The sequence below is a fragment of the Crinia signifera genome, chromosome 4, assembly GCF_055691185.1.
Source record: "Crinia signifera chromosome 4, ASM5569118v1, whole genome shotgun sequence".
Lineage (NCBI taxonomy): Eukaryota > Metazoa > Chordata > Amphibia > Anura > Myobatrachidae > Crinia > Crinia signifera.
The window spans coordinates 159,440,702-159,466,429 of record NC_139220.1 but is presented as its reverse complement, the minus strand read 5'-3'; the positions used below and the strand labels follow the sequence as shown (position 1 = coordinate 159,466,429).

Here is a 25,728-nt window from a genome sequence, read left to right as displayed (position 1 = left end):
CTGATAGATTTGGGTGAGTTATTTTGTTTCTGTGCAGGGTCAATACTGGCTGCTTATTTTTGCACTGCAATATAGATATCAGTTTAATGTACAACTGCACTGCAGGTGGGGCATAAGTAACGTGCATAAAGACTTAGATTTGGCTGGGGCGTGTACAAACTGAACTCTAAATTGCAGTGTAGCACACAGAAACAAAATAACTCACCTAAATCTAACTCTCTCTGCACATGTTACATCTGCCCCAGTGCACATGGTTTTGTCCATTACAGAGAGAATTTGTTTTTGATAGTGAACCAGAATCAGGGCTTATGTGCGTTCCTGGGCGGTGACTGGGAAATGGCTTAAAGTAAATGCAATAGGAGAATGCTATAGGAGTCTCACAGGTGTCAGCAAATTTCAGAAGGAGACACTGTGCTTGCAGTGGGCTGATGCAAGTGTTTTTAGTACATGCGGTGGTACACTGATAGTGGTGTGTTCACAATCACCAGTGGACTTTCTGCGGTCATTGAAAGCAGATATCTCATTTAGCCCACATAAATGCACAAGTGAAAGGCTGAAACCAATCAAATGTTTTGACCATTCTTTGAAAATATCCCGCCACTTTTTATATTGCTGGCTCTATACAAATTGACTGACGGGAAACAATAAACAGATAAAAATGCAGCGCCTATAGTAATACACAGGTGTGCCTATTGCAAACATTGAGTAAGTCCTGGGCTACGCATGTACTGCAGACACTGGAAAAATCATGGTTGTAAATGGATTTGCAGCTAATCGCAGGACTGCAATATTTTTGTAACCTTATTGCAGGCTTGCACAGGACGGTATCTAATGCTGGCTGGGCGGTGATTACCTGATCTCAGGGCTTTACAAATTAGCAGCCAGGTGATCAGCTCTGAATAACCCCCACATTAGCAATGCTGAGACTCCTTAAAAAGACAAGCATTAATGTCACATTGTGAATCAGGAACAGAGACTTGAACATACTGTGGTCTTCAGTTGTGGCTGCTTATTACTCAGTGAAGGGAGGAGAGAAATAATCATTGCATTAGGGCAGCTTGTGTGCTGTATGAAATATCAGACACCACAGTGCTTATTACTGTCTTTCCATACCATAATGATTATTAATTATCATTTATTGTCTATACCAGTGGTTCCTAACCTTTTTCTCTCCCGTACACTTGGTTAGGCTTTTCATTTATGAGTACCGCTCCTTTCAAATTGAAAAATGGAGTGGAAGTGAGCGTTATGTGTCCTTGTGTGTGTTCTTATATTGAGGACTAGTAGAGGAGTAGTGTACAGTCAGGAATTGGGTCCCTCTGTGTCTGACCGCTGGCTGTGTACCATCTCTGGGGCTCCCACTAATGCCTGTAGGATTAACAGAACCAGAGGTGACGCAATGGGAATGTGATTGGGAACCAATGGTCTATACAGTGCAGAATACAATTAGTGTTCTGTCTTTGCCACTTCAAAACATGGATGAAAATTCTAAATATAAATAAATTGCAAACGCAAAATGTATCATATATTTTTCAGTTCATTTTGGTTAGGAATGATACAGTATATAGCAGGGGTTAGAAACCTATTACATTCCATTTGCTGCAGAACAATACATCCCGGCATGCCCTGCCACAATTTTGCAGTTAGCGCATACTAAATCAATTGCAGGTATGTGTAGTCTCACAGGTTAACTTCTTTTGATATATAAAATTGTGTAATCGCTGCACCTTTTGCATACATGGCATATTAGGCAAAAACTTTAAGCTATAATACATATGTTGGCATCCAATTTTATGTCATGTATAAGCTGCCCACTCCGATCAGTTCCACAAAGTTACTACCCATTGTAATAGGCAAAATCTAATACTGTGAAAGAGAATCAAAATGAAAACAGCATTCCAATCACTGAACCTATTGGTAATATAAATAAATTGCACCTATTTTTAGGGCCTCTACCATTTAGTCTCTATTATTAAGACGTCTGTTGGACATCCTGTACAAGTGGGAAGTGGCAGATGCCTTATTTGTCTCACTGTCAGAAATGATTCAGTACACATTTAAATCACCAATAGATAATGACTGTTACGTATTCCATAGCTCAACCAGCATTCATTTAAAACACTAATACAATCAACCTAATTAACCGGTGTCCCCAACAGTATTATTTACTGTCCACACTTTCCTTCTATTTGGCACCTGTGTACTGCATGATGTCTCTGTGCAGATTGGCCATTTAATGTGCAATGAAGATTTTAGCTCAAGCATGACAGATACTGTGTAATAAAGGCAGGCATTATGAAACCAAATCTGAAAATAAATTAACTTGAACAGTACACAATTCTTGGATACTAGTCTTACTGGGGAATTAAATATTATTTTAATCTTGGTTTTACTCTTTGTGTGATCTACAGAGGTAATTTTTGATAGACAAATGAACTAGGTTGCTGAAGTATTCATTAAATATCACTTACCTGGGGTGCCTGGCATTAGAATGTTCTAGCTGGCACATGGTTACTTACTAGCAGCCATTGTCTCTTCTTTACCAGTATTCCCTGTAACTGGCTGGCTGTTTTCTTTTTATGAGAAGACTTAAATGCCCTTTTTGCAAAATTGCTAACAGATAAAATCAGCATTTGATTATTGTCATTTTGCAATTTCCATGCCTGTAAACAACTTGTACGTACTGTAGATTCTGAACTGCAGGGGCGTAACTAGCACTTTGTGGGCCCCATAGTAAAATCTTGTAATCCTTTCCCCCATTATTACTACAATGAGGGGGGGAGTGAGAAACATATACTGGGGAAAGAAAGAGAAAAGGGGAGAGACAGGGATTAAGAGATGATGTCAGGTGGCGAGATGTACTGAGCTTTGAAAAAAGAATGACAGTGAAGAACTGATAGGCTGGTTGTTTATCACTCTCCACTTTATCAACTTCCCAGGGAGGAAAAAGGAAGAGCGTGTCAGGGAGAGAGATGATGTTTGGGGGAGAAAGGGGGAGAAACAGGGAGAGGGAGATAGAGAGAGGTGTCAGTGAGTGAAAGGGGGAAAGACAGAGGGCCAGATGTACTAAGCTTCAACCTACCATGTCACAGATTGTGCTTGAAAAATGTCAGGCAGGAGCTGATTGGCTGGTTGTTTATCGCTCTGCATGTTATCACTTTTGAAGCTTAGTACATCTGGCCCAGAGAGAGATAAACAACACTAGGTAGAGGGAAGGAAAGAGAGTGAGGGAGAGTGTAGAAGTGTGGAGAAGAGGTGGGGGGAGAGAGTGGAGAAATAGAGGGGGCAGGAGAAAGAGAGGAGAGAGAAAGAGGAGAGGTAGGAAGTGGGAGTGAGAGGGTTTGGAGAGAGGAATAGGGGGGAGGGGAGTGCAGGGGTTTGAAAGGTTTTTGACAGTAGGCATCGCTGTGTCTCGCCTAATCTCCCTCTTCCCCCAGTACAGATGGGACAGTGCAGTGGCGTAACTCCCGGAGGCAATGGAGACATTGGCCGCCGGGCGTTAGCCACTAGGGGGGGCACAGAGGAGCCGACACCAAGAGCCTGTGACTGACTTCTGCAGTGAACGGTAACCACCCGCTGCTGCAGTTGTCACAGGAGAGAAGTAGCCAGCGCTGCCCACAACTATTGGATGGCAGGACAAGTAATCTGACCTGCAGCAGCAGCAGCCGGGTCATGGTGACACACTACACTGCAGGAGATGAAACTGAAAGTAAACTCGTACAGCTCCTAGCAGCCCTTGCTGCCGGAAGCTCAGTTTACTTGTAGTTTCTGCAGCAGCCAGATCAGGAAGGAGCTGGAGCTGGTTATCTCAGCTCAGCCCCTTCCCCAGCCTCCCAAGAGTTTTCTGAAACAGCCAGTAGCAGGCTCCAGAGCAGCAGTCCGAAAAGGGGGCGGGGCTAAACGGCAGGACCTTCGGCAGCATGGTGAGTGTAACTGTATCTATGTATATATCTGTGTGTGTGTGTGTGTGTGTGTAACTATTATACTGTATAAATGTGTGCATACTGTAGGTGTGACTGTATATGTATGCATACATGTGTTTGACTATTTATATATGTGAGTTAATTATGCATAGATGTATGTATGCATGCATGTGTGTGACTAATGCTATCTGTAGTGTCTGGGGGTCAAAGGTGCTGTCTGTAGGAGTACATCCCTCTGGGAGCCATCAATACTATCTGTAGTGTATAGGGGGGGGGGGGTAACCAATGCTATCTATGGGTCGCAGGTACTGTCTGTAGATCTGGGGGTCAATTATGCTATGTATGTGTAGTTGGGTGTATGTGTGTGTGTGTGTGGGGGGGGGGCACTAAAATCTTTGTCGCCTCCGGGCACCTGGTATGAACTTACGCCACTGGGACAGTGTACCTTGCTCTGTCCCTTCCTCCACACTTAGTACAAGTGGGCTTTTTTACCTCCAGCAGTGGCAGGTGTCCTTTTCATTAGCGATTATCCTGCAACCGATCCCCAAAAATAGGTCTTCTGCTGTTGCTCCCAGGTGGTAAGTCTCCTCCTCCTGCTCACCTTTTCTGCAAACATTTTAATTGTGCTAATGCAGGGTGCAGGGGACAGTGGCTTGGAAAAATGTGCAGTGCATTATTGGGGTATTTTTCACGAAAAATACCCTGATTTGGCTGAGGATTGTCAATGCAGGTGTAGAGCTTTCTCACAAGCTCTGTTCTTGCATTCAAAAATGTATACATTCATTCGATATAATCAATTATTGCATTTCAGATTGGGCCGACATTATCACAGCACATCCGCATCTGAGTATGCAGATGGTGATACATCAGCCCCATAAGCATAAATTAAGCAAGCCTTTATGGTGTGTACGTAATCGTATATTACAAAGTATGCATATGTGAGTCTAGAATATGATACATTTAAGGCTACACTTCTCTCCAGATTAAAATATATACTGATGTGGAAGACAAGTGGGGCTGGCAGATTTGCAAACAGGTAACTTTTATCTTCTCTGCTAAATCACCTCCAATGTGTTTATCAGTATTTATTTATTTACAGTATTTAGCCACTACTGTGCTTAATCTTAGTATGGAAGAGAACAGCAGGCTGACGGAAGAGAACTTAAGCTGAGTACAATCAGGACCTGCGGCACAAACATCCTGTTGCTCAGGATAGAATGATAGCATAATACATTTGACCATTTTCTAAGGTTTGGACAGGAACACATCCAATTCTAGAGTGATAAATGTACTCGGCCACAGTGCAGTTATCCATTTTACACCCTACACAGAGAGCAACATATGTTACCTACATTCTGTCATTGGAGGATAGGAACTTTCCCTGCTTCTCAGTTACTGTCATGTAATCTGGGTATACAGTAGAGATGAGTGGGTTCGGATCCTAGAGATCCGAACCCCCACGAACTTACCTGATCCCGAGGCTGGATCCGAGGAGTTCGCCAGTGCCCGCTATCTTTCCGAGTCCAAATCAAGGCTAAAACATCATCATCCCTGTCGGATTCTCGCGAGACCTGGGAATATATAGTTCCCGGCGGTCTGCGCCATTTTCAAACAGGCTGGTGATTTCAGACAGCACGGATGTGTCCGTGCTGTCTGCTGAGGGGTGTGAGAGGGAAACCTGCTGGGGGAGGGGGGGGGGGGGGGTGATTAATGCATAGAGCGGGCTGCTAGTGCTACAGAGGGGGCTGCATTATTTGAATTAGAATTTTGAATTCAATTGAATTTTTTTTTAAATTACTGCTGCCAGTGTGCCCGCATGTGTGCTGCATCAGTCCAGGGGTGCCCACATGTGTACTGTATCCATCCAGGGGTGCCCACATGTGTGCGGTATCCATCCAAGGGTGCCCACATGTGTGCTGTATTCGTCCAGGGGTGCCCACATTTGTGCTGTATCAGACATGGGGTGCCGCATGTGTACTGTATCCATCCAGGGGTGCCCACATGTGTGCTGTATTTGTCCAGGGGTGCCCACATTTGTGCTGTATCAGTCCAGGGGTGCCCACCTGTGTACTGTATCCATCCAGGGGTGCCCACGTGTGTGCTGTATTTGTCCAGGGGTGCCCACATCTGTGCTGTATCAGTCCAGGGGTGCCCGTATATGTACTGTATCCATCCAGGGGTGCCCACATGTGTGCCGTATAATTCAATGGGTGCCCCCATGTGTGACGTATCAGTCCAGGGGTACCCGCATGTGTGCCATATAATTCCATGGGTGCCCCCATGTGTCCCGTATCAGACCAGGGGAGCTGCCCTTTTTTGTAATGAAAATAAAAATAAGGTGCTGTTAAATGCGCTGTAGTCCAGGGGTGAGCCAAGAGTGCTGTATAATTCATGGTGTGTTGCTAAATCTGCTCATAATATAATATAATAATTTTAGGTGTGCTGCTCTTTTTTATAATTAAAAGAATACAAATTTTTATTTTTACTGCAGGAATTTGTCTGCCGTATAATTCCATGCCTGCCGCCATGCCCGCATGTGTGATGCATAATTCCTGGGGTGAGCCAAATGTGTCATATAATTCATGGGTTGCGGCAAAGTCTGCTGTATAATTTATGGGGTGCTGCTAAGTGTGCAGTATCAGTCCAGGGGTGAGCCAAGTGTGCTGTATAATTTATGGGGTGTTGCTAAGTCTTCTGTATCAATCCAGGGGTGCTGCCCTTTTTTATTGAAAAATAACTATTTTTCTGCAGGAGTGTTACTATGTGTGCCGTATAATTCCATGTGTGCTGTGTCAGTCCAGGGGTTCCGCCATCTGTACTGTATAATACCATGTGTGCCATCATGTGTGCTGTATCAGGTCAGGGGTGCCACCATCTGTGCTGTATAATTCCTGGGGAAAGCCAAGTCTGCCGTATAATTCATGGGGTGCTGCCAAGTGTACTGTATTAGTCCAGGGGTGATGCTAAGTGTGCCATATCAGTCCAGGGGTGAGCCAAGTCTGCCAAATAAATCCTGGGGTGAGCCAAGTCTGCCGTATAATTCATGGGATGCTGCCAAATGTGCTGTATTATTCCAGGGGTGATGCTTAGTGTGCCATGTCAGTCCAGGGGTGCTATTAAGTGTGCCGTATCAGTCTAGTGTTTGTGCCGCCCACTTGTGTCGCTTATCATAGTTATCCAACTACTTCCGTGCAACCTTTTGGCCTAACAACAATATTGTGAGGTGTGAGGTGTTCAGAATAGACTGGAAATGAGTGGAGATGAATGCTATTGAGGTTAATAATAGCGTAGGAGCAAAAAAAATAACCAAAAGTCTGCATTTTAGCAGTATTTATGCTTTTTAAAAAAAAAATCAGAACCCAAAACTCCAAACACAAAACGTTTAGGGGGTGTTTTGGCAAAACCCATTAGAACCCAAAACTGAAGGTAATCGGAACACAAAACACGAAAAGTGGCCGGTGCACATCCCTAGTATACACTGGATGCTATGTCATTAATAATATAGATGATATCCATATCATTAACAATATTGTGTGCATATAATCCAGTGTGTACGTTCAATATACTGTGGTTAATGATGCACGCATCTGAGGGTTGTCATTGACCCCCCCCCATTATTAGTACATGTAGCCAGAGCCAGATTAAGGGGTGGGTGGGTGCTGTATGAGGTGTATGTATGTATGTATGTATGTATGTATGTATGTATGTATGTATGAAGTATGTATATATTTATGCATGCATGCTGTTTGTATGTATACATGCTTTCTTACTTTGTATGTATGCCTGTGTTATAAAAGTATGCATGTTCTGCTTGTATGTATGTATGTATGTATGTATGTATGCTGTTTGTATGCATAAATGTTCTATGTGTGTATGTATTTATCTATCTATGCATGTATGTATGTATGTATGTATGTATGTATGTTGTGTATATTGTATGTGTGTATGTTTGATGTGTGTGTGTATTGTATGTATGTTGTGTATGTATACAGTATATGTATGAATGTATGATCTATATGTATGCATGTACTGTATGTATGTATGTATGTATGTATGTATGCATGCTCTGTGTGTCTGTATGTATGCTGTGTGTGTTGTATGTATGTATGTATTCAGTGTGTATGTAAGTATGTATGTATGTATGTATGTATGTGTGATGTGTGTGTGTGTGTATGTATGTATGAATGTATGCTTTGTGTGTGTGTGTGTGTGTGTGTGCTTATGTGTATATATGTATGTAGTTTGTCTAAAGTACACAGGGCCTCCCAGAGCCTTAATCTGGCTCTGCATATAGCTCAATCTGACAATATCATCACCGACTGCATGTACGGAGCATGCAGCAAGTGACGTCACTGACAGATATCGTGAACTATTTTCTTCTCCTAGTGCACTATTGATATAGAATCAGCTTTATTGGCCAGGTATACTTGTGTATACTAGAAATTTGTTTTCGGTTTGCTGTGCAGCAGCCAGGTGGCTAACAAGTAAACAGCATACAGTATAAACAATAAACAATATTAACAGGTGGGGGAACTTGTACAGTCATATAGAAAGTTATTCCGAGGGGACACCATGTTAGATTATGTGCAAAGGGTTATGACACGACTAGACAATGAGGTGTTCATAAGTTCACGTCTCAACAGATGAACCGCTTGAGGAAAGAAAGTTTTTAGGCTTCTGGTGGACCTGGTGGCAATAGCCCTGTAGCATCTGCCTGATGGCAGCAGGATAAACAAGCCATGGCCAGGATGTAGTTGGTCCTTGCCTATCTTTGTTGCCCGCTTTTTAGCTTTGGACAGGTACAGGTCCTGGACCGAGGGAAGGTCTGTCCCGATGATCTTCGCCGCAGTTCTGACTACCTTTTGGAGTCTGCATTTGTCTCTCTCGCTGGCGGAGCCGTACCATACCAGTATTGAGGAGCACGGTACAGACTTCACAATTGCAGAGTAGAAGAGGAGCAGAAGCTTCTGTGGGAAGTTGAACTTCCTCATTTGCCTAAGGAAGAATAGCCTCTGCAGTGCTTTTCCAACAATAGTATCAGTGTTGGGCCCCAATTTATGGTCCCGGGATATTGTGGTTCCTAGGAACTTGAAGATGTCCACAAGGGACGCCACACTGTCAGCAATTGTTAGCGGAGGAACACCAACAGCCTTCTTCCTAAAATCCACTACCATCTCAACAGTTTTGAGTAGGTTGAGGTCTAGATGGTTGATGCTGCACCACTGGGCCAATAGGTCCACTTCTTGTCTGTAGGCCGATTTATCCATGTCCTTGATAAGGCCAATGACGGTATTGTCATCAGCAAAATTTATTATCTTTACTGATTGTACTTCTGAGGTGGTCGTTGGTGTACAGGGAGAAGAGCACGGGTGAGAGTACACAGCCCTGGGGGGCTCCTTTGCTAACGGACCGCACTTGGGAGGTGAATGCTCCCTCTTTCACAACTTGTTTTCTATCAGTCATTAAGTCCAGAATCCAAGAACATGTAGCTTCAGGGCCTCCTAGGCAGAGTGGTTTGGGGTGGAGGATGTTGGGGATGATTGTGTTGAAAGCCGAGCTGAAGATGACAAACAAGACCCTTGCATAGGTACCAGGCATATCCAGGTCCTGCAGAATGTAGTGCAGGTCCAGGTTGACTGCATCCTCAACGCATCGATTAGATCGGTAGGCGAACTGGTGGGGGTCTAGCTGGTGGCCAGTCACAGCTTTCAGGTGGTTCAGTACCAGGCGCTCTAATGTTTTCATGATCACAGACGTTAGAGCTATCGGCCGGTAGTCATTCAGATTTGTAATAGTTGATTTCTTGGGGACTGGAACATTGGTGGAGTTTTTGAGGCAGGAGGGAACCTTGCAAAGCTCCAGTGGTTTGTTGAAGATCCTGGTGAATATGGGGGCAAGTTGACCCGCGCATACTCTCAGGGCAGATAGTGACACCCCGTCAAAACCTGGTGCTTTCCTTGCTTTGGCCCTTTTCAACATCTCCTCCACCTCTACTTGGGTGACCTGGAAAGACTGGAGATTGCTATCGACATTTGGGACAGCACAGAGGGTATGCTTTGGTTCACAGTGGACTACTTTTTCAAACCTGCAATAGAAGTTGTTCAGTTATAGTAAACTATATTGGGGGGCTAGGTGTTCTCAGGTTGAGGCCATCCCCTTTGTGTCTGTTTCCTAAATGTACATCAGTAAGAAAGCCAGTTGACATTCTATAGTAACAGGTACTGTTGGCACTGTAAATACAGTAAGGTCTGGTTTCTGCTTGTCATGCTACAGAAGAGTTTTCCTATTAAGGAAACTACATTGTGTTAACATTTGATTGGATGGGTCTCTTTTTAGTGAGTGCTATTCTGCATGTGGTAAATAGTTTATTCGGTACTTATGTAATATCTGGCCGCCCAATTTTTTCATTGCATCGCATCGCATCTCATGCAATATAGTGGCATACAATTCATGCAATGCGATTTTTCATTGTAAAGACCCGATTTTTTATTGTATAGTCACCCATGGGTGATTTCATACCCCCACTATCCAACTATGCATGGAGTTGATTTTATATAGTGTGGCGAACGCAGCGAGCCAATGAGCCCGAAGCGTGGTGAGTGCAGCGAGCCACCGAGCCCGAAGCATGGATAGTTGGATAGTGGGGGTATGAAATCACCCATGGGTGACTATACAATTAAAAATCGGGTCTTTACAATGAAAAATCGCATTGCATGGCATCGCATGCCTTAAGTAGTGGCATGCAATGAAAAAATCGGGCGCCCAGATAATGTATAAGTACCGTTTATTCTGTTTCTGCTTTCTTGAGTTCTAATATGCTCTGAGTTAAAAGAAGAGAGCATTTCGCTGTAGAAAAGTAAGAATATATCTGGGCATCCTGCCAAACTGTGAAGGATAGATATTTACAAAATATCCTATTAATTCTTTTCCCAGCAGCTACAATGGAGTTAGTCATCTGTCCGTGTAATGGTGTTGTAGGTGTTTCCTGTCCCCCTTGAGTGGAAAGAGCTTTAACTTTAGTACAAGAGATAAAAGGAAAATGACTCACTGACTAACCCAAACATTCTTAAACTAACACATAATTTTGGTTGAATTTGGAAACATCAGGCTCTACTTTCTAGTCTCTAGTTTCAGACACTTGCAGGTACTGATAAAACAAGATCCCTCTGCCCCTGCAGTTTTCAGCTGAAGTACAGTAAGTATTTTTCTTCCTATGACGACATCCTCATATGGGTCCTTATTCTGGTCGATTTATTTCGGAGAGGTCCGCACGCCACGCTGTGCGGACATCGTACGAAGAAACGCCCACCGGTCCTCTGCATTCGGACGGACTCACTCTTTAAGAAGAGGGCGTGTTTACGGACGACATCCAAACCATGCGTGTGCGGTGTACACACACATATTCTGCACAGTCTTACAGCGTCTGCACGGTCTTACCGCGTCAGAATGGACGGGAACCTGCCCGTACGCACCGATGCGGTGTATTTCCGCAAAACTCACCACTATTATCTGAACACCGAAATCTGTTACATGACCCACTTATGCAATTAGGCAACCTCATTAAAAAGGGATTGTTTTTAATGGTCATCTATTATTTCTCAAATTGATAATTAAACACTTTACTACCACTTTAGATTAAGTTCTGACCATTGCTTGCAGTGTAAATGCGTGTCAAAAATGCAGCATATATTTGTGTGTTTAGTAATGGCCCATTTAAGCTACAAGGTTTCCAATTGAAGCAATGACAAGAGTGTAATTAATTAGTAATGAGTAAAGGAGTGGATTGTATTGTGTTCAGCTGAAATTGGTTGAGGTGCGGCCGTACTGATTGGGGCGTTCCGAATGCCTAGCGCATGACCGAGTGGTGTCCGCAAAGCAATACTTGCTTTTGAAGACCGCATGTTTCCTGCCTTTTTGTTCGCGTGCATTCGGTGTGCTGTCCGAATGTACGCGTACCAGAATTAGTGCACTCCCTCATGTACGCCCATGTTTACGCCCAGTTTAGCCCACTTTGAAACTACGCCCCTGTGTAGTTCCGAATGACGCCCATATTACGCCCATATTTCCATAGTGAATGCGGTGCACATTTCTGTACGGTATTAGTGCGAACAAGTACGGAGACCTTGTGTGAAACATGCGCATAACGTTGCCCACGCATGCGCAGACGGCTAAAAAACGCCATCCGAAAGAGTGCGCGAAAGTACGCACAGACCAGAATAAGGCCCATGGTGTTATATTAAATTAATTTTTCTGTGTTTTTTTTTGCTACCTGAATTGCAGAAAACATTAAACTGCTGTAGAGTACAATAGCTTGCTCTCTGCAGTACAGTATTGTAGGAGCAGGGTATTAACCAAAGATAATTGCCTTATCTTCTCTGTAAACCCTTTGCTAATACTTAAACTACTTAAATGCTAGCTTACTCATAATGTAAGTATACATTTGCTTACTGAATAGATCCCATATTCTATATAATATAAATTGTGTGACATTAGAAGCAATTGTATGGCTGCTAATATTGGTGATGCCTACAATCATGGCTAACGTCTATGAATAGCATTTTGGAATCATACAGTATAGTGCATGTAATGTGATCACTGACATTTATTTATTTTTAAAAAGTTGTCTCTCATTTTGTGTGAGACTTATTTTGGGGAGATTTTTCAGACTTTGGAGAGAGATAAAGAGGACGCAGAAAAGTACCAACCAACCAGCCCCTAACTGTCATTTTGCAGGCTGTGGTAGAAAAATGACAAAATTTGATTGGTTGCTTTGAGGAACTTCTCTACCTTATTTCATAAATATTTCCAGTGGTGAAACAAGATGTGGACTGTTAGATGCTAGTAGGTTGTTCTCATATTTAGAGCTTCTATTTCTATGGCTGTAACCAGTGGCAGCTCCTTGCTTCTTGTAGGAGGGGAGGCTACCTTTACTCAGAGAGGAGACTAAAACCCACTGCCAGCCTTGTCCCTTTATGTGCACAATAGATCTGGCAGGCACCAGAACTGGCGCATACATATAACCAGTGGTAGGTACTGTTTACATGCAAAGCTCTGGCTTCTATGGACTGCATTGGCAGCAGCCCTTAGGAGCTGGCTAGGGCTGATGAGGAGAAAGGTAGTGACTCTCTGCTAATCACACATCAATCCAACTGAGATGCATTCAATCAGTTTGTAGTCTGTATAACCTTGCCCTTATCTTACCTATTGAATTCTAGTAACTGTGTTACGACTGTGAGCTTAAACGTATATGTAATACCCTGCTATGCAATTTATGAATGTTGATTGTCATTTCACTGGCAGACAATTCCCAGCATCCTCTGCAGCTGCTCTAGAAATCAGGAGCTGGTCACATGACCAATGACAGGAGGATGACAGTTGAAAGTGAGCAGCAGTTGGGGGTACAGTCTGAGGTAACGATGAGAGAGGTAGGAGCTGATTCTGCCACATTAGGCTATATGGGGCCACATTCCAGTTAGACCTCCATTTCTGAGGAGAGTGAATGAGAGGCAGGAGCATGCTATGTGCAGAGAGGCAGATTCAGGGTTCCCTCCCCAAAAGCAAAGGTGCAGCTTAAAGATAATCTGACAGCTGTGGGTGAGGCCATTGAGTCAGGCCCATTAGGAACTGATTAAAGCAGACAGGATTGCCTCACAGAGAGAAAGGGAGAAAGAGACTGTTTCATTCTTCAGTGCATTACTTCTAAACAACCATAGCCTACCCAGATGCGTCATGATGCCCCCATGATGGGAGGGTGGGTACACAGGTTGCCCTCCTGTATAAATAATAACGGGACACCACAGGCTGCTCTCCCTGTAAAAACATAAAAGAACACCACAGGCTGCTCACTCTGTATAATAATAATAATAATACTATGACACCAAAGGCTGCTCCCCCTGTACAGTAGGAAACCACAGGCTGCTCCCCTTTTATAATAATAACGGGACACCACAGGCTACTCCCCCTGTATAATAATAACAACAGGACACCACAGGCCGCTCCCCCTGTATAGTGGGACACCACAGGCTGTTCCCCTTGTATAATAAAAATAATGGGATACCACAGGCTGCTCCTTTTGTGTCTCCAGTGATCTAATGCTGTTACTGTAGTGATGAGAGCCAGACAGGGGGGACACTGGACAGCATGAGGTGACATAGTGACACAGGGAACAGAACAGGGAACAGAGATGCCCCATGCACCTCCCCTCTTGCCCCTCGCACAGACCGGAGCGCTGATATCTGCTCTGTTTCCAGTGTCACCATGTCACCTCATGCTATGCATTGTGGGTGCCGACTTGCCATTACAAGCACAGAGCACACTAGGAGGAGCTCTGGATGCACCCCCAGCCGCACTGCCTAATCCTCTTTTGTACTAGAACAAAGCAGCCTGACTCTGGATGTGCTGATCTCCTGGTTCCCGCACATCACGGACTTTCCCGCTGTTTGCCGCTGCCCACCTCGCACTGGAGCGGATCTACCTTCAGAAAAAAAGCTTGCCCGACTTCTTCCACCCGTCTCTCCTAATGGGCTAGCAGATCCTGTTGCTGAGCACGCTTGAAATGCTGCGGAGCCGACCAGGAGCCGCAGCTGATACTGAAAGCTGAGCCGGATGTGACACAACGCGGCTCAGTCTCCAAGGCAATGAGAGAGACTTCTGCCACTGAGGACTGGAGTCACGGGTGGCAGAAAGGTGCAGCAGCGTGGCTGATTTTGGTGTCACCGTACTGACTGGTGACACCTGGTGCGGGCTGCAATCCCTCGCACCCGCCTAGTGACGCCACTGAGCCTACCTAAATACATATACACTTAGGAGGATTATATTACACTGGAACTTCATATATATATACAGTAGTATAGGAGGAGGGCCAAGAGTACAGGTACTGGCAGGGCCGGATTAAAGCAGGGGCAAAAGGTGTCAGTACCCCTGGGCCCCCTCTAGCTAGGGGACGCCTTTTTTTTTTAGCAAAAGTTTTTGTGCATGGGAGTGGGGTAGTGCTGCAGCTTCACCTATCTGCCAATGTGACAATGATTAATGGTGCTGAGCATGGGGTGCCAAGGCACACTGACTGCACAAGTGTGCAGTGCATTACTGGGAGTTGACTAAGTCCCATGACACTTTGCACAAGAGGGCAGAGGCTGAGAGGTTTATGCTGAGCTCTGATTGGTGGAGTTCATTACATGCTTCTCAGGCCCATGGAGGACAGCAGCAGCAGCCTAGTCATGGGAGGGTTTTTAATCAGAGACAGCACTGGGACTGTTAGGTATCCTACAATCCTACAGAGTAAGCAGTTACCCATTGACCGAGTTTCTACTGCCTTTACTCTGTGTATTGACAGTGTAATATTCTCCCATGCAGTTTGCGGCCAGTAATGACAAGTGCAAGGGGCCCCCCTGCCTAAAGTACCCTGGGCCTCCCGAAGGCTTAATCTGGCACTGGGTACTGGAGCTCCTTATATGTACAAAAGGCCTTGCCGTAAAGAGCACAGGCAGAGTTATAATATAGCCCCCGCTGGGAGTGAGACACAGGGGTAGATTTATTAAGCTCGGTGAAGTGATAAAGTGTCTGGTTTTTATCTCCGGCCAATCAGCTCCTACCTGTCATTTTTCAATCCAAGCCTGTAACTTCACAGTTAGGAGCTGATTGGCCGGTGATAAAAACCAGACACTTTTTCACTTCACCGAGCTTAATTAATCTGCCCCACAGGCACTAAAGAGGCCCCAGAGCTTCATTGTTGCAATTGGAAAGGAGGATACATTACTTACCTGCCACACTGACAGCCTGGATAAACGGCTAAAGTAACTAGTTTGTCAGCCATATACTTGTTATCACACAGTTCCAGTAATTTCTATATTAGCTTAAAACTCTGCCTGAATATTACCTTTTATATCGAACTATTGGAATTTAGATATTAAGCAAGAACTTAATTGATGCAGCACAGTTCAATATATGACCTAATTCTGGTTAATAAATCTGCTCAGTCAGTATACAATATAATAAACATGACAGTAAAACAGTTTAACTACATTGAAAAACCTGCAGATTAAAACGGAGAAGCAAAGAGTTAAAGGAAAGACAGTTCTTTGCAGAAACATCTTTTTGAGAGTTAAATTCCTCAAGTTTTATTATTCTAAAAGTGCTCATACATGGTACAATGGTGGTGTGCTATATGTGCTCCAGCGGGCATCCCATCGTGCAGCACATCAAGTCTGTGCAGCCCATGCTTTTTGAACTAGGTCCCCATCGCATTTCATGCAAATCGCATGCAAATTGCATGTGATTTGATTGCATGTGATGCGGGGCCTTATTCTAGTTCACTCTATCTGACAAAATCCTTCTTAGATGGACAAAACCATGTGCACTGCAGGTGGGGCAGATGTTACTTGTGCAGAGAGAATTAGATTTGGGCGAGTTATTTTGTTTCTGTGCAGGGTAAATACTGGCCGCTTTATTTTTACACTGCAATATAGATCTCACTTTGAAGTAAAACCCAATATAGATCTTCAAAGTGAGATCTATATTGCAGTGTAGAAATAAAGCAGCCAGTATTTACCCTGCACAGAAACAAAATAACTCACCCAAATCTAATTCTCTCTGCACATTTTACATCTGCCCCCTGCAGTGCACATGGTTTTGTCCATCTAAGAAGGATTTTGATAGAAAGAATGAACTAGAATAAGGCCCGCGATGCGATCTAATTCAAAATGCACAGGGAATATTGTACCGTGTATGGGCACCTTAAGGAGATAACTTGGAAAAGAGCTCTTTATCAAAATAACTTTTATGTGCGCATAATTGACAGTGGGTATATTGCACAATTTAAAACTTTACAGTGTTCTTTTTACTATGGTTTTATTAATGTTACAACTGTAATGAAAATACCTAGTTAATAATATTCTTAGAAAATTGAAGTGCTATATAGTTAAATTGTAATGTATTGTATTAATCGCTTACATTCTAGGCTAAGAGAAGCTGGTTTTGTGAAATGTTTTCCAGTTGGCCTCCTGTATAACTTTATAGAGTATCTGGATATTATTTGAATCTGTTTGATATTGTAGTCAGGGGCGTAACTATAGCACCGCAGCCCCTGCGACCGCGGGGGGGGGGGGGGCGCTATGCATGTGCGGGCGCCGGGGGCTGCAGTGCTATAGTTACGTTAGCTGCAATGTGAAGGGAGCAGGGGGCAGGGGGCATTGAGACGGCTGGGGGGACGGACGCTGCGGGGGACGGAAGCTGCGGGGGACAAAGAGGCGGAAATTACTTACAGCTGAGCCGGGCAGGGGGAGCCGGGAGCTGTCTGTACTGAAGAAAAAAAAGCCCATACAATGAATGGGCAGCCTGTGATTGGCTGCTGAGCGCTCTCTCAGCCAATTGCTGACTGGCTGAGAGAGCGCTCAGCCAATCACAGGCTGCCGATTCATTGTTTGGGCTTTTTTTTTTTCTTCCGTACTGACAGTGACAGCTCCCGGCTCCCCCTGCCCGGCTCAGCTGTAAGTAATTGCCGCCTCTGTGTCCCCCGCAGCGTCCGTCCCCCCAGCCGCCTCGCAGCGTCCCCCCCACCTGCATTGACGGCTACCTGGGGGAGTGGCAGGCCGCGCAGATGGAGACCGGGGGCGTGGCGGGAGAATATAAAGAAATCTTATTCAAAAGACCGGGCGGCCGCTGATTGGCTGAGAGCTCAGCCAATCAGCGGCCGCCCGGTCTTTTGAATAGGATTTCTTCCTATTCTCCCGCCGCGCCCCCGGTCTCCATCTGAGCCGCCTGCGGTCCTCGCCTGCCGCTCCCCCAGGTACCCACAGATATATCGGATCTGAACATCTAGACTGCGGGGGTTGGTGCGGCGGGTGGAGGGGCGGGTGAGTGGCTGGGCGCCCTCCCTTTAACGGCGGGGGGGGGGCGCCCAAAATGTAGTTACGCCACTGATTGTAGTGAATAAAATTGTACAAATTCTTTTAACCTATTATTGTTCTGTAATACTAAAGGTTCATACACGCTGGGCGATTATGCCCAGTGTTTATGGACAGCAATGATAGCGTTCATCGCTGGGGGTAAAGTCGCTCAGTGCATACACACTGAGCCGATTTCCCCCTGCCCGGCGCTGACAGGGGGGGGGGGGTGGACAGCTTTGCATAGCGCTGAGCTATGCAAAGCTGTCCTCAAAGCTGCTCATCTGCTCATAATACCAGCAGATGAACAGCTTTCCCGGTGATGATGCAGGAGCACACATCAACGCTCACCGCCGGGCCAAACACTGGGCGGTTTTGAGCTGAAAGTCGCCCAGTGTGGGTATGGGCCTTTACTCAAGTAGGTTAAGGGCAGATGTACTAAGCTTTGAAGAGAGACAAAATGGAGAGATATTAACTACCACCAGTTAGCTCCTGACAGACTGTAACATGGTAGTTAGGCAGTTAGTCAGTTAGCTGTTTGGCTGGTACTTAATTTCTTTCCACTTTAAGGGGGATATTCAACCTGAGGGTCACGGCAGTCGAGATTGCTCGACCTCCGTGACCCAGTCCCGTTCTCGGTCAGCTGGACCGAGAACATGCAGGTGGGATTCAATGTCCCGCCTGCCAGGGAGCGAAAAGTGGGCGTGGCCGCGAGTTGCAGCTGGGAAGAGGCTAACTGCAGCCTGCAGCTCGTCACTTGCCGAGAAACCCTGCTCAATGCTGTCGGGGAAGACCGCATTGAATAGGGCCCGGCGAGCCCATCGGGAGATGCTCGCTGGGGATTGAATATCCCCTAAGACCCTCCAATTTTAATGCATCTCTCCCATATACAGAAAACCTGAGTCGTATTGAAATACACATATGTTTTTGCAAGGTAAAGCTGTTTGCACTGGAAATATTCTGCAACTGCCCCAGAGTAAAAACATGGAGTTTACAGTATATAAAACAACATATAAAACTTACGACCCATCCGCACTGGGCAATTTTGAGCTGAAAGCAGTTCAGTTTGCCCTTTCAGCGGCTCTCAGCTCAAAAGCCGCCCAGTGTGTATGGTCCGTGATGAGCGGTGAGCGGTGACACATCATCACCTGCTGCCGACGCTCTTCTGTTGATATTACCAGGGCGACAGGGTGGATGGCTTTCCATAGCGTCCTGCTGAAATTTTCTGAAATTCTCGGTAGCAAACTTTGCACCTAGCGGTGCCTTGACAAATATCCCTATAATCTAGTGTGCTGTGATTAAAAAAGTTTGGGAACCACTGCACTACAGATTGAATTTTAAAGTAGTAACAATTGATTTTATGGGGCAATTCCACGGTCTGGAAAGTGGGTGTAAACCTTGAAATGTGATAGGTGAACATAATTCTAAACTAGATCCCTGTGTATCTAAAAATACTGGATTAAAACTAGAGCAGAATAGAAAGTGATAATGGCTTTCGTGATTCTTTCAGCATCACCGTTGGGTGTCACAGCTTGTGGCTGCAATACCATATGCTCTTAAAATAGCTCCAGGGTCTGACTTCTGACGACAGTGCTGGATGATAACAGGGTTATGGCGCCTACACACATAGCGATGTGTATAGATGAGCGTTCTAAGTGATGTGCCGGCAATGTGTGCTGAGCGATCTGTCAGGGCCAGTGTTCTCTGGTGAGAACACTGTCCCTGACCGATTAATAACCAGCATGCTGATTATGAATCGCTGAGAGATAGCGATGTGCGGGGCACGATGTAGAGGCATTTTCTGAGTGATGTATTTAAATTAAGTAACATCGCTCAAAAAATGCCTGTACATCGCTCTGTGTGTAGGGCCTATTACTCAGAAGGTTTATTATCGTTGTGTATACAATCTCTGCATCTTTTAAACAAGCAAAGGATCTGAGATGCCTCCAGGGACCGCCTTTGTACAAATCCTGTGACATTTGAATATTGTCACACTGCCACATCAGAGCCATTACCATTGCAATTTGTGTTGGATGTAAATATATCTATACCAAACACGTATGTTTTCTGTTATTGCAGGTTATTTCCATAACTTTTGTTTTCACTGCATTGTTCCATGATCTTACATCTACATTTATGTAAAATTTTCATATTAACCACATATTTCTTTTTTTGTTTGTTTGCTATAAGGCAGCAAGAGCTTCACTAATATATATTTCCTGAATGTTAAACAAAATGTAGCCCTTGTATCTTGGGAAATATAAAAAAAAATGTAAATGATTTATTTTCATCCAGAATAATGAGTATTAGGCTGGAGTGATAATTGTAGGAATTGGTGCGTACAATATTAGGAGGATCTCTGGGGAAAATCTTCCATCTGATAAAAATATATGTTGCTCTGGGTAATCGTGCAGTATTGCATATAATAGTCTGAAAAACCTGGAATATATTGTGCATCATTATGAAACCGTGGAGATAAGTAGCTAATAGTTAATATTTTCTTTATAGATTTTGTTGGTTAAGAAATATCTGTAAACTATGCTTTGTTCATTTAGGGTGAGATGTAAAAAAAGAGCATGAGCTAAGCACTAAGGGCCAGATGTACTAAGCCTTGAAAAGTGATAAAATGGAAAGTGAAAAACCTCCAACCAATCAGCTCCTACCTGTCATTTTTCAAACACAGCCTGTGACATAGCAAGTAGTTGCTGATTGGCTGGTTGTTTATCACTCTCCATTTTATCACTTTTCAAGCTTAGTACATCTGGCCCTTAGTGCTTAGCTCATGCTCTTTTTTTTTCTCTATTACGTTTCATTTATGTTAAGAGAAACACAATGGTGTTGAATTTGTGTCATAAGCAAGTTGCAGTGTGCATGAATCTTGTGGATATTATGGTTTACAGATTGCTAGTGCATATGATCTATCCATTGATGGGCCATTGTTTGCCTAAAATGGGCGTTTCTGGCTAGTAACTGGGTGTGACAATGCAATCACAATTGCACTAAACTTTTCTGTCGTGTAAATGTCGTGGGCCCATCCACCCACTTCAGCAAGTGGACGAAGATGGGTCATCTGTTTCAACTTGATCTTTTGCACAATGCATGTGTGAATATACAATGATGATATTAAGGTACTAATGGCGACCGATGGAGCAGCAGACATAATACAGTGGGTGAGCTAGGCTTCTGTATGCACTTGTGCCGATTTGTACTATACAGAGGTTTATTCTGGGTTTATCATGAAGTGCTGCCAGACACAACAGTGGCCAACTCAGAATCAGCCTTGTTGTTTTTATTTTCTGTAAATGTAGCAGTCTGGAAATGATAACGTAACGTTATCATTAATGTTATATGGTCATGGTGCCACAGTTATATAGGGCATACATAAAAACATGACTAGCCATGGCGTACAACATACCTATAGGGGAATTATGCAATAGCCTGTGAGCTGCAGGCTGTGCAGGAATTCTAATGTGACAGCCCATATTTGGGTGGGCCCATAAAGCACCAACCATTTACAAGGCAAAGCCAACCTTATAAATGATTGCTGCTTTAAAAGTACAGACAGACTGTACAGCTCGCAGGATTTGCCATAAGCCCCATGGACTCTATCAATCCTATTTGCCCCTTTAATCATGTGCAAACAGCAGTTTCCAGATGATTGTCACAAAACTAAGCGAAAAGGCTAGTTATTTAGCTTCTATTGCAAGGAGCTACATATATACATATACATATACATATCTTCCATTATTCTTATAGTCCACAAGTATAATGTAATGTTATCCGTTTCACACTTAGGGGGAAATTTACTAAGAGATGTGTATTCTACTTCACATGTGATGTTGCTATGGGCAACCAATCAGAATTTACTTCTTATTTATTTAGCACCCTCTAGAAGATAGTAGACAGGATCTGATTGGTTTCCCCATAGCAATATCACATGTGAAGTAGAATACAAATCTTAGTAAACTTAAAGTGTATTTAACTAATATTCTTCTTAAATCCATGTTTACCACTTTATAAAACATAATATAAGATCTTGATCCACAGTAGTCATTTTCTGTCTTTGCACAGGTTGCGATCAGCATCCCATCAATCACAATACTGGTGCTAAACAAAGGGTTGATAATAGTGTAGTCTACTGGCGCTGTGACAATACAATATGTAAATATAAAAAAATATATATATAAAAAAGTATTCAAACAAATGAAATGTCCCTCATAATTTCCAGGGGGTGGAATGTTCCAATATATGTGAAGTATTTTTCAAAGATATGATATTAATGTGTCCAATGAAGGTTTTTGATAGAATGTTCTGAATTAGCTCAATAAATATAAGGAAAAAGAAAATGTGTAGAACCTGTATGACTTAAATATGTGCATCATACAAGTGAAATTTAAAAAGAACAATTAATGCCTTAGTGATCTGTCTGGTTTCTGCGTACCTCACTCACCTCACATTGAAGGAATCTTCATCTTCTATAAATCGAAATCCACTGCACTTCATTCAAAAGAAAGTGTGGTGATATTTATTTGATTAATATTTTTCTAGATAATACACAGTTATTTCCTAACATTTAGAAATGAAAATGTTGCTTTATATAAGACAGCGTTTGTTCATATCAAGTAATGAAACAAATTACAGTTGATTTTTTGCACAAATCACATTTAGCATTGTCTTCATGGTCAGTGACCTGGATTAGGCAAGGTATTCAGTGCAGGAAATGACTCATGGTGAATTTAGAGTACATCTGTTATTTCTGTTTATTTGCTGAGGTAATGCTAGTTAGCTATTAGGCATATCTGGAGGGTAATTGCAATTATTAAAACATATTTGTTTATATTTGTTTTTCAGGTGGACTTTACCAAATGAGCCAATAGAAAATTATGACTTGAAGACTACGGACACGTATTGAATTATCAAGCAAAAGAAATCAAATAAACGAAGTAACATACTTCATATATTGGATATAGCGAATGTAGTAAATTAAACTGCATGTGTTGATAACAGTGTTTTGGCTGCAATAGAAACTATATGTTTATCTGCTAAACAGTACTATATCATCATTTAATGGGCACTAATGGTAGCATGCTATAGTTGCAACTTGAAAGGGTCTTCATTTTTGCACGATAAAACACAACTTTGGCTGTTGGATAGTGAGTATGTCTTCCGCAAACTCTTATTTGGAAAGAAAACCATCAATGTCTTGTCCCTACATTATGTTGCTCGTCATAAGGCTGTGTTGGATTCTAAGCCTGATGCAAACAGCTAGAGGTCAAGAATATGCTCACTCCATCCGAGTCGAAGGGGACATTATTCTTGGGGGTCTCTTCCCAGTTCATTCAAGAGGAGAACGAGGTGTGCCTTGCGGGGATCTCAAGAAAGAAAAGGGCATTCATAGACTGGAGGCAATGATGTATGCCGTAGACCAGATAAACAAAGACCAGGACCTTCTGTCAAACATTACGCTAGGTGTCCGGATACTTGACACCTGCTCAAGGGATACATATGCCTTGGAGCAATCTTTAACCTTTGTGCAAGCTTTAATTGAGAAAGATGCTACTGATGTTAGATGTGCAAATGGAGACTTACCTATTTTTACAAAGCCGGATAGAATCTCTGCAGTGATAGGAGCCGCAGCAAGTTCCGTTTCCATTATGGTGGCTAATATATTAAGACTTTTTAAGGTAAGGTATTTCTTTTTTATTTAAATCTGTGTTTGTATTGCATTGTCCATGACTAGCAGACTATTTCCTTGAAGCAGAATAATTTATGCAAAGCTTGCTTCTGTTAATGGTTTACTTGCCAAGCTCTGAAAGCAGCATGTGTTACTGGAGTACTGAAGTAAATGAAATGTTTGTCTGCCAAGAGCCTTTGCATTCTCACTTTCTTGTTTTAATGACCCATTTACCCCTGTTAGTTCTGGAATCATCTTTGCAGCACAAGAATATAATCTGGCGATGCACAGTAATTTTGTACTTTCTGCAACAAGATATGTTTTTGAGTTTCTCTCATAACCTGTTCAAAACCGGCAACTGAATGAACAAAATACATGGATCAACAAAGTCAGTAAAGAACATTGTGTACATTGTGTCAGACACAGGGATATGCAGGCTAAATGAGACTCCTTTATGATGCACGAACAACACATATACCTTTAGAAAGTCTACCAAAGTTATTTTGCGAGCGGTGGTGTAAGAAGCACAAGTATTATACGGTTAAAATATCTTTGGTAATATGTGTTTCGGAACATTATTTTTCTGATTGAAAATTTTTTTAAAATACTGTTTTATTAAATTAAGTGTGTTAAAACAATGAACGGAAATCTTGATGTGATGCCAGTATTAAATCACCTAGTCGAGGACAATGGGATCCTCAGATTTCAAAAGAGGTTAAGGGGGTATTCAATATCTCAACATTTGAAATTCAGTGTTCTGGCTGTCGGGTGTCGGAAAGTTTGTGGATCAGTGAAAATGGACGCGGATTGTTGTAAACAATTTTTGGTACTTGTGAGTTATCCGGGCTCCCGATTTTTTGATTGTATGCCTTAAGTTAAGGCATACAATCCGATGCGATGCGATACGATATCGCATCGCATCGCATCGCATCCGACCATCGGATGCGATGACCCGATTTTTCCATAGGAATCAATGTTAAAATGATTCCTATGGAAAAAGGGGTCCTTTTCATACCCCTACTATCCAAGTGGGCATGGAGTTGGATATAAACCTGTGGCGAGCGTAGCGAGCCACCGAGCCCGAAGCGTGGCGAGCGAAGCGAGCCCCGCGAGGGGACGGTATTCCGTGTCCCCTCGCGGGGCTCGCTACGCTCGCCACGCTTCGGGCTCGGTGGCTCGCTACGCTCGCCACAGGTTTATATCCAACTCCATGCCCACTTGGATAGTAGGGGTATGAAAAGGACCCCTTTTTCCCATTGAATTCCATGTTAAAATGGACTCAGTCCATTTTAACATTGATTCCTATGGAAAAATCGGGTCATCGCATCGCATCGCATCCGATGGTCGCATGCGATGCGATGCGATGTCCCGATCCGACCCGATTTTAAAATCGGACGCCCGGATAACTCACAAGTACCCAATTTTTCAACAAAATGACATTAATGACAGCATTGAATAGGGGAGTGCTGATGTTTTGGGAAATATTGGCACATATTGAATTCCCTGTAAGTGTTGAATTATATTTCTAGGAATATCTTTGGTATTATTTTTACTGCAGAAATCTTGTTGTGAACTACAAAACTATTTTTTAAGACCATGATTTATGTTTACATTACAAAGCTTCTCCTTTAACTGTGAATGTGTTCTGTTCACTGCTGGTGTTGCCAGCGTCATTCATTTGATGGATTAGTTGTTGTTTTATGGATTAGTGTGTTGATGTACTAGTTACTTAAATATTCTTTCTTTTCCCTTCATCCCATTGTGTTTGTTATCTCATCTAGTGATATATAATGAAGAATTTCTCCAACACAGATAAGACTTTGTTAGAATTATTTTATTTATTACCTTACCAAATATGCCTTCTTGTTCCTTTACTTTATATTCTGCTTCCTTTTCACCTATAATACTATAATACAATCTGCAGTGTCATATTAATATGCAATAAGCCTATCTGTGAATTTTTATAATAACATAAACATTAACCTTTTGTCACGTATGCCCCCACTCCATTCATATTTTCATGAATTTTGCAGTTCACTGAGGTCTAATAGAACAGAGAGTAATGTATTGGGGATCTCAAGAATGGCGATATGTTTGGTAAGAACAAAAGTTTGGTGTCAGTGGATTGTGGCTTTAGAGTAGATAGTCCACAATTACATTATAAATCTGACATTTATGTCATCCATATCATAGTTTATTGACATGCTCTCTTAAAGTAAAACAAAAGCAGACACCAGGGGCTGGATGTAAT

At 43.1% G+C, this 25,728-nt stretch overlaps 1 protein-coding gene across 1 annotated transcript in view; it reads left to right on the top strand.

The window, feature by feature from the left end:
• GRM8 (glutamate metabotropic receptor 8) overlaps positions 1–25,728 on the top strand; it is a 951,427-nt gene that overhangs the window by 10,197 nt on the left and 915,502 nt on the right. The window contains exon 2 of the mRNA XM_083182858.1: positions 22,655–23,487. Coding sequence (XP_083038984.1) covers positions 22,963–23,487 — 525 coding nt within the window. The 5' untranslated portion in view covers positions 22,655–22,962. The remainder of the gene's footprint in view (positions 1–22,654; positions 23,488–25,728) is intronic.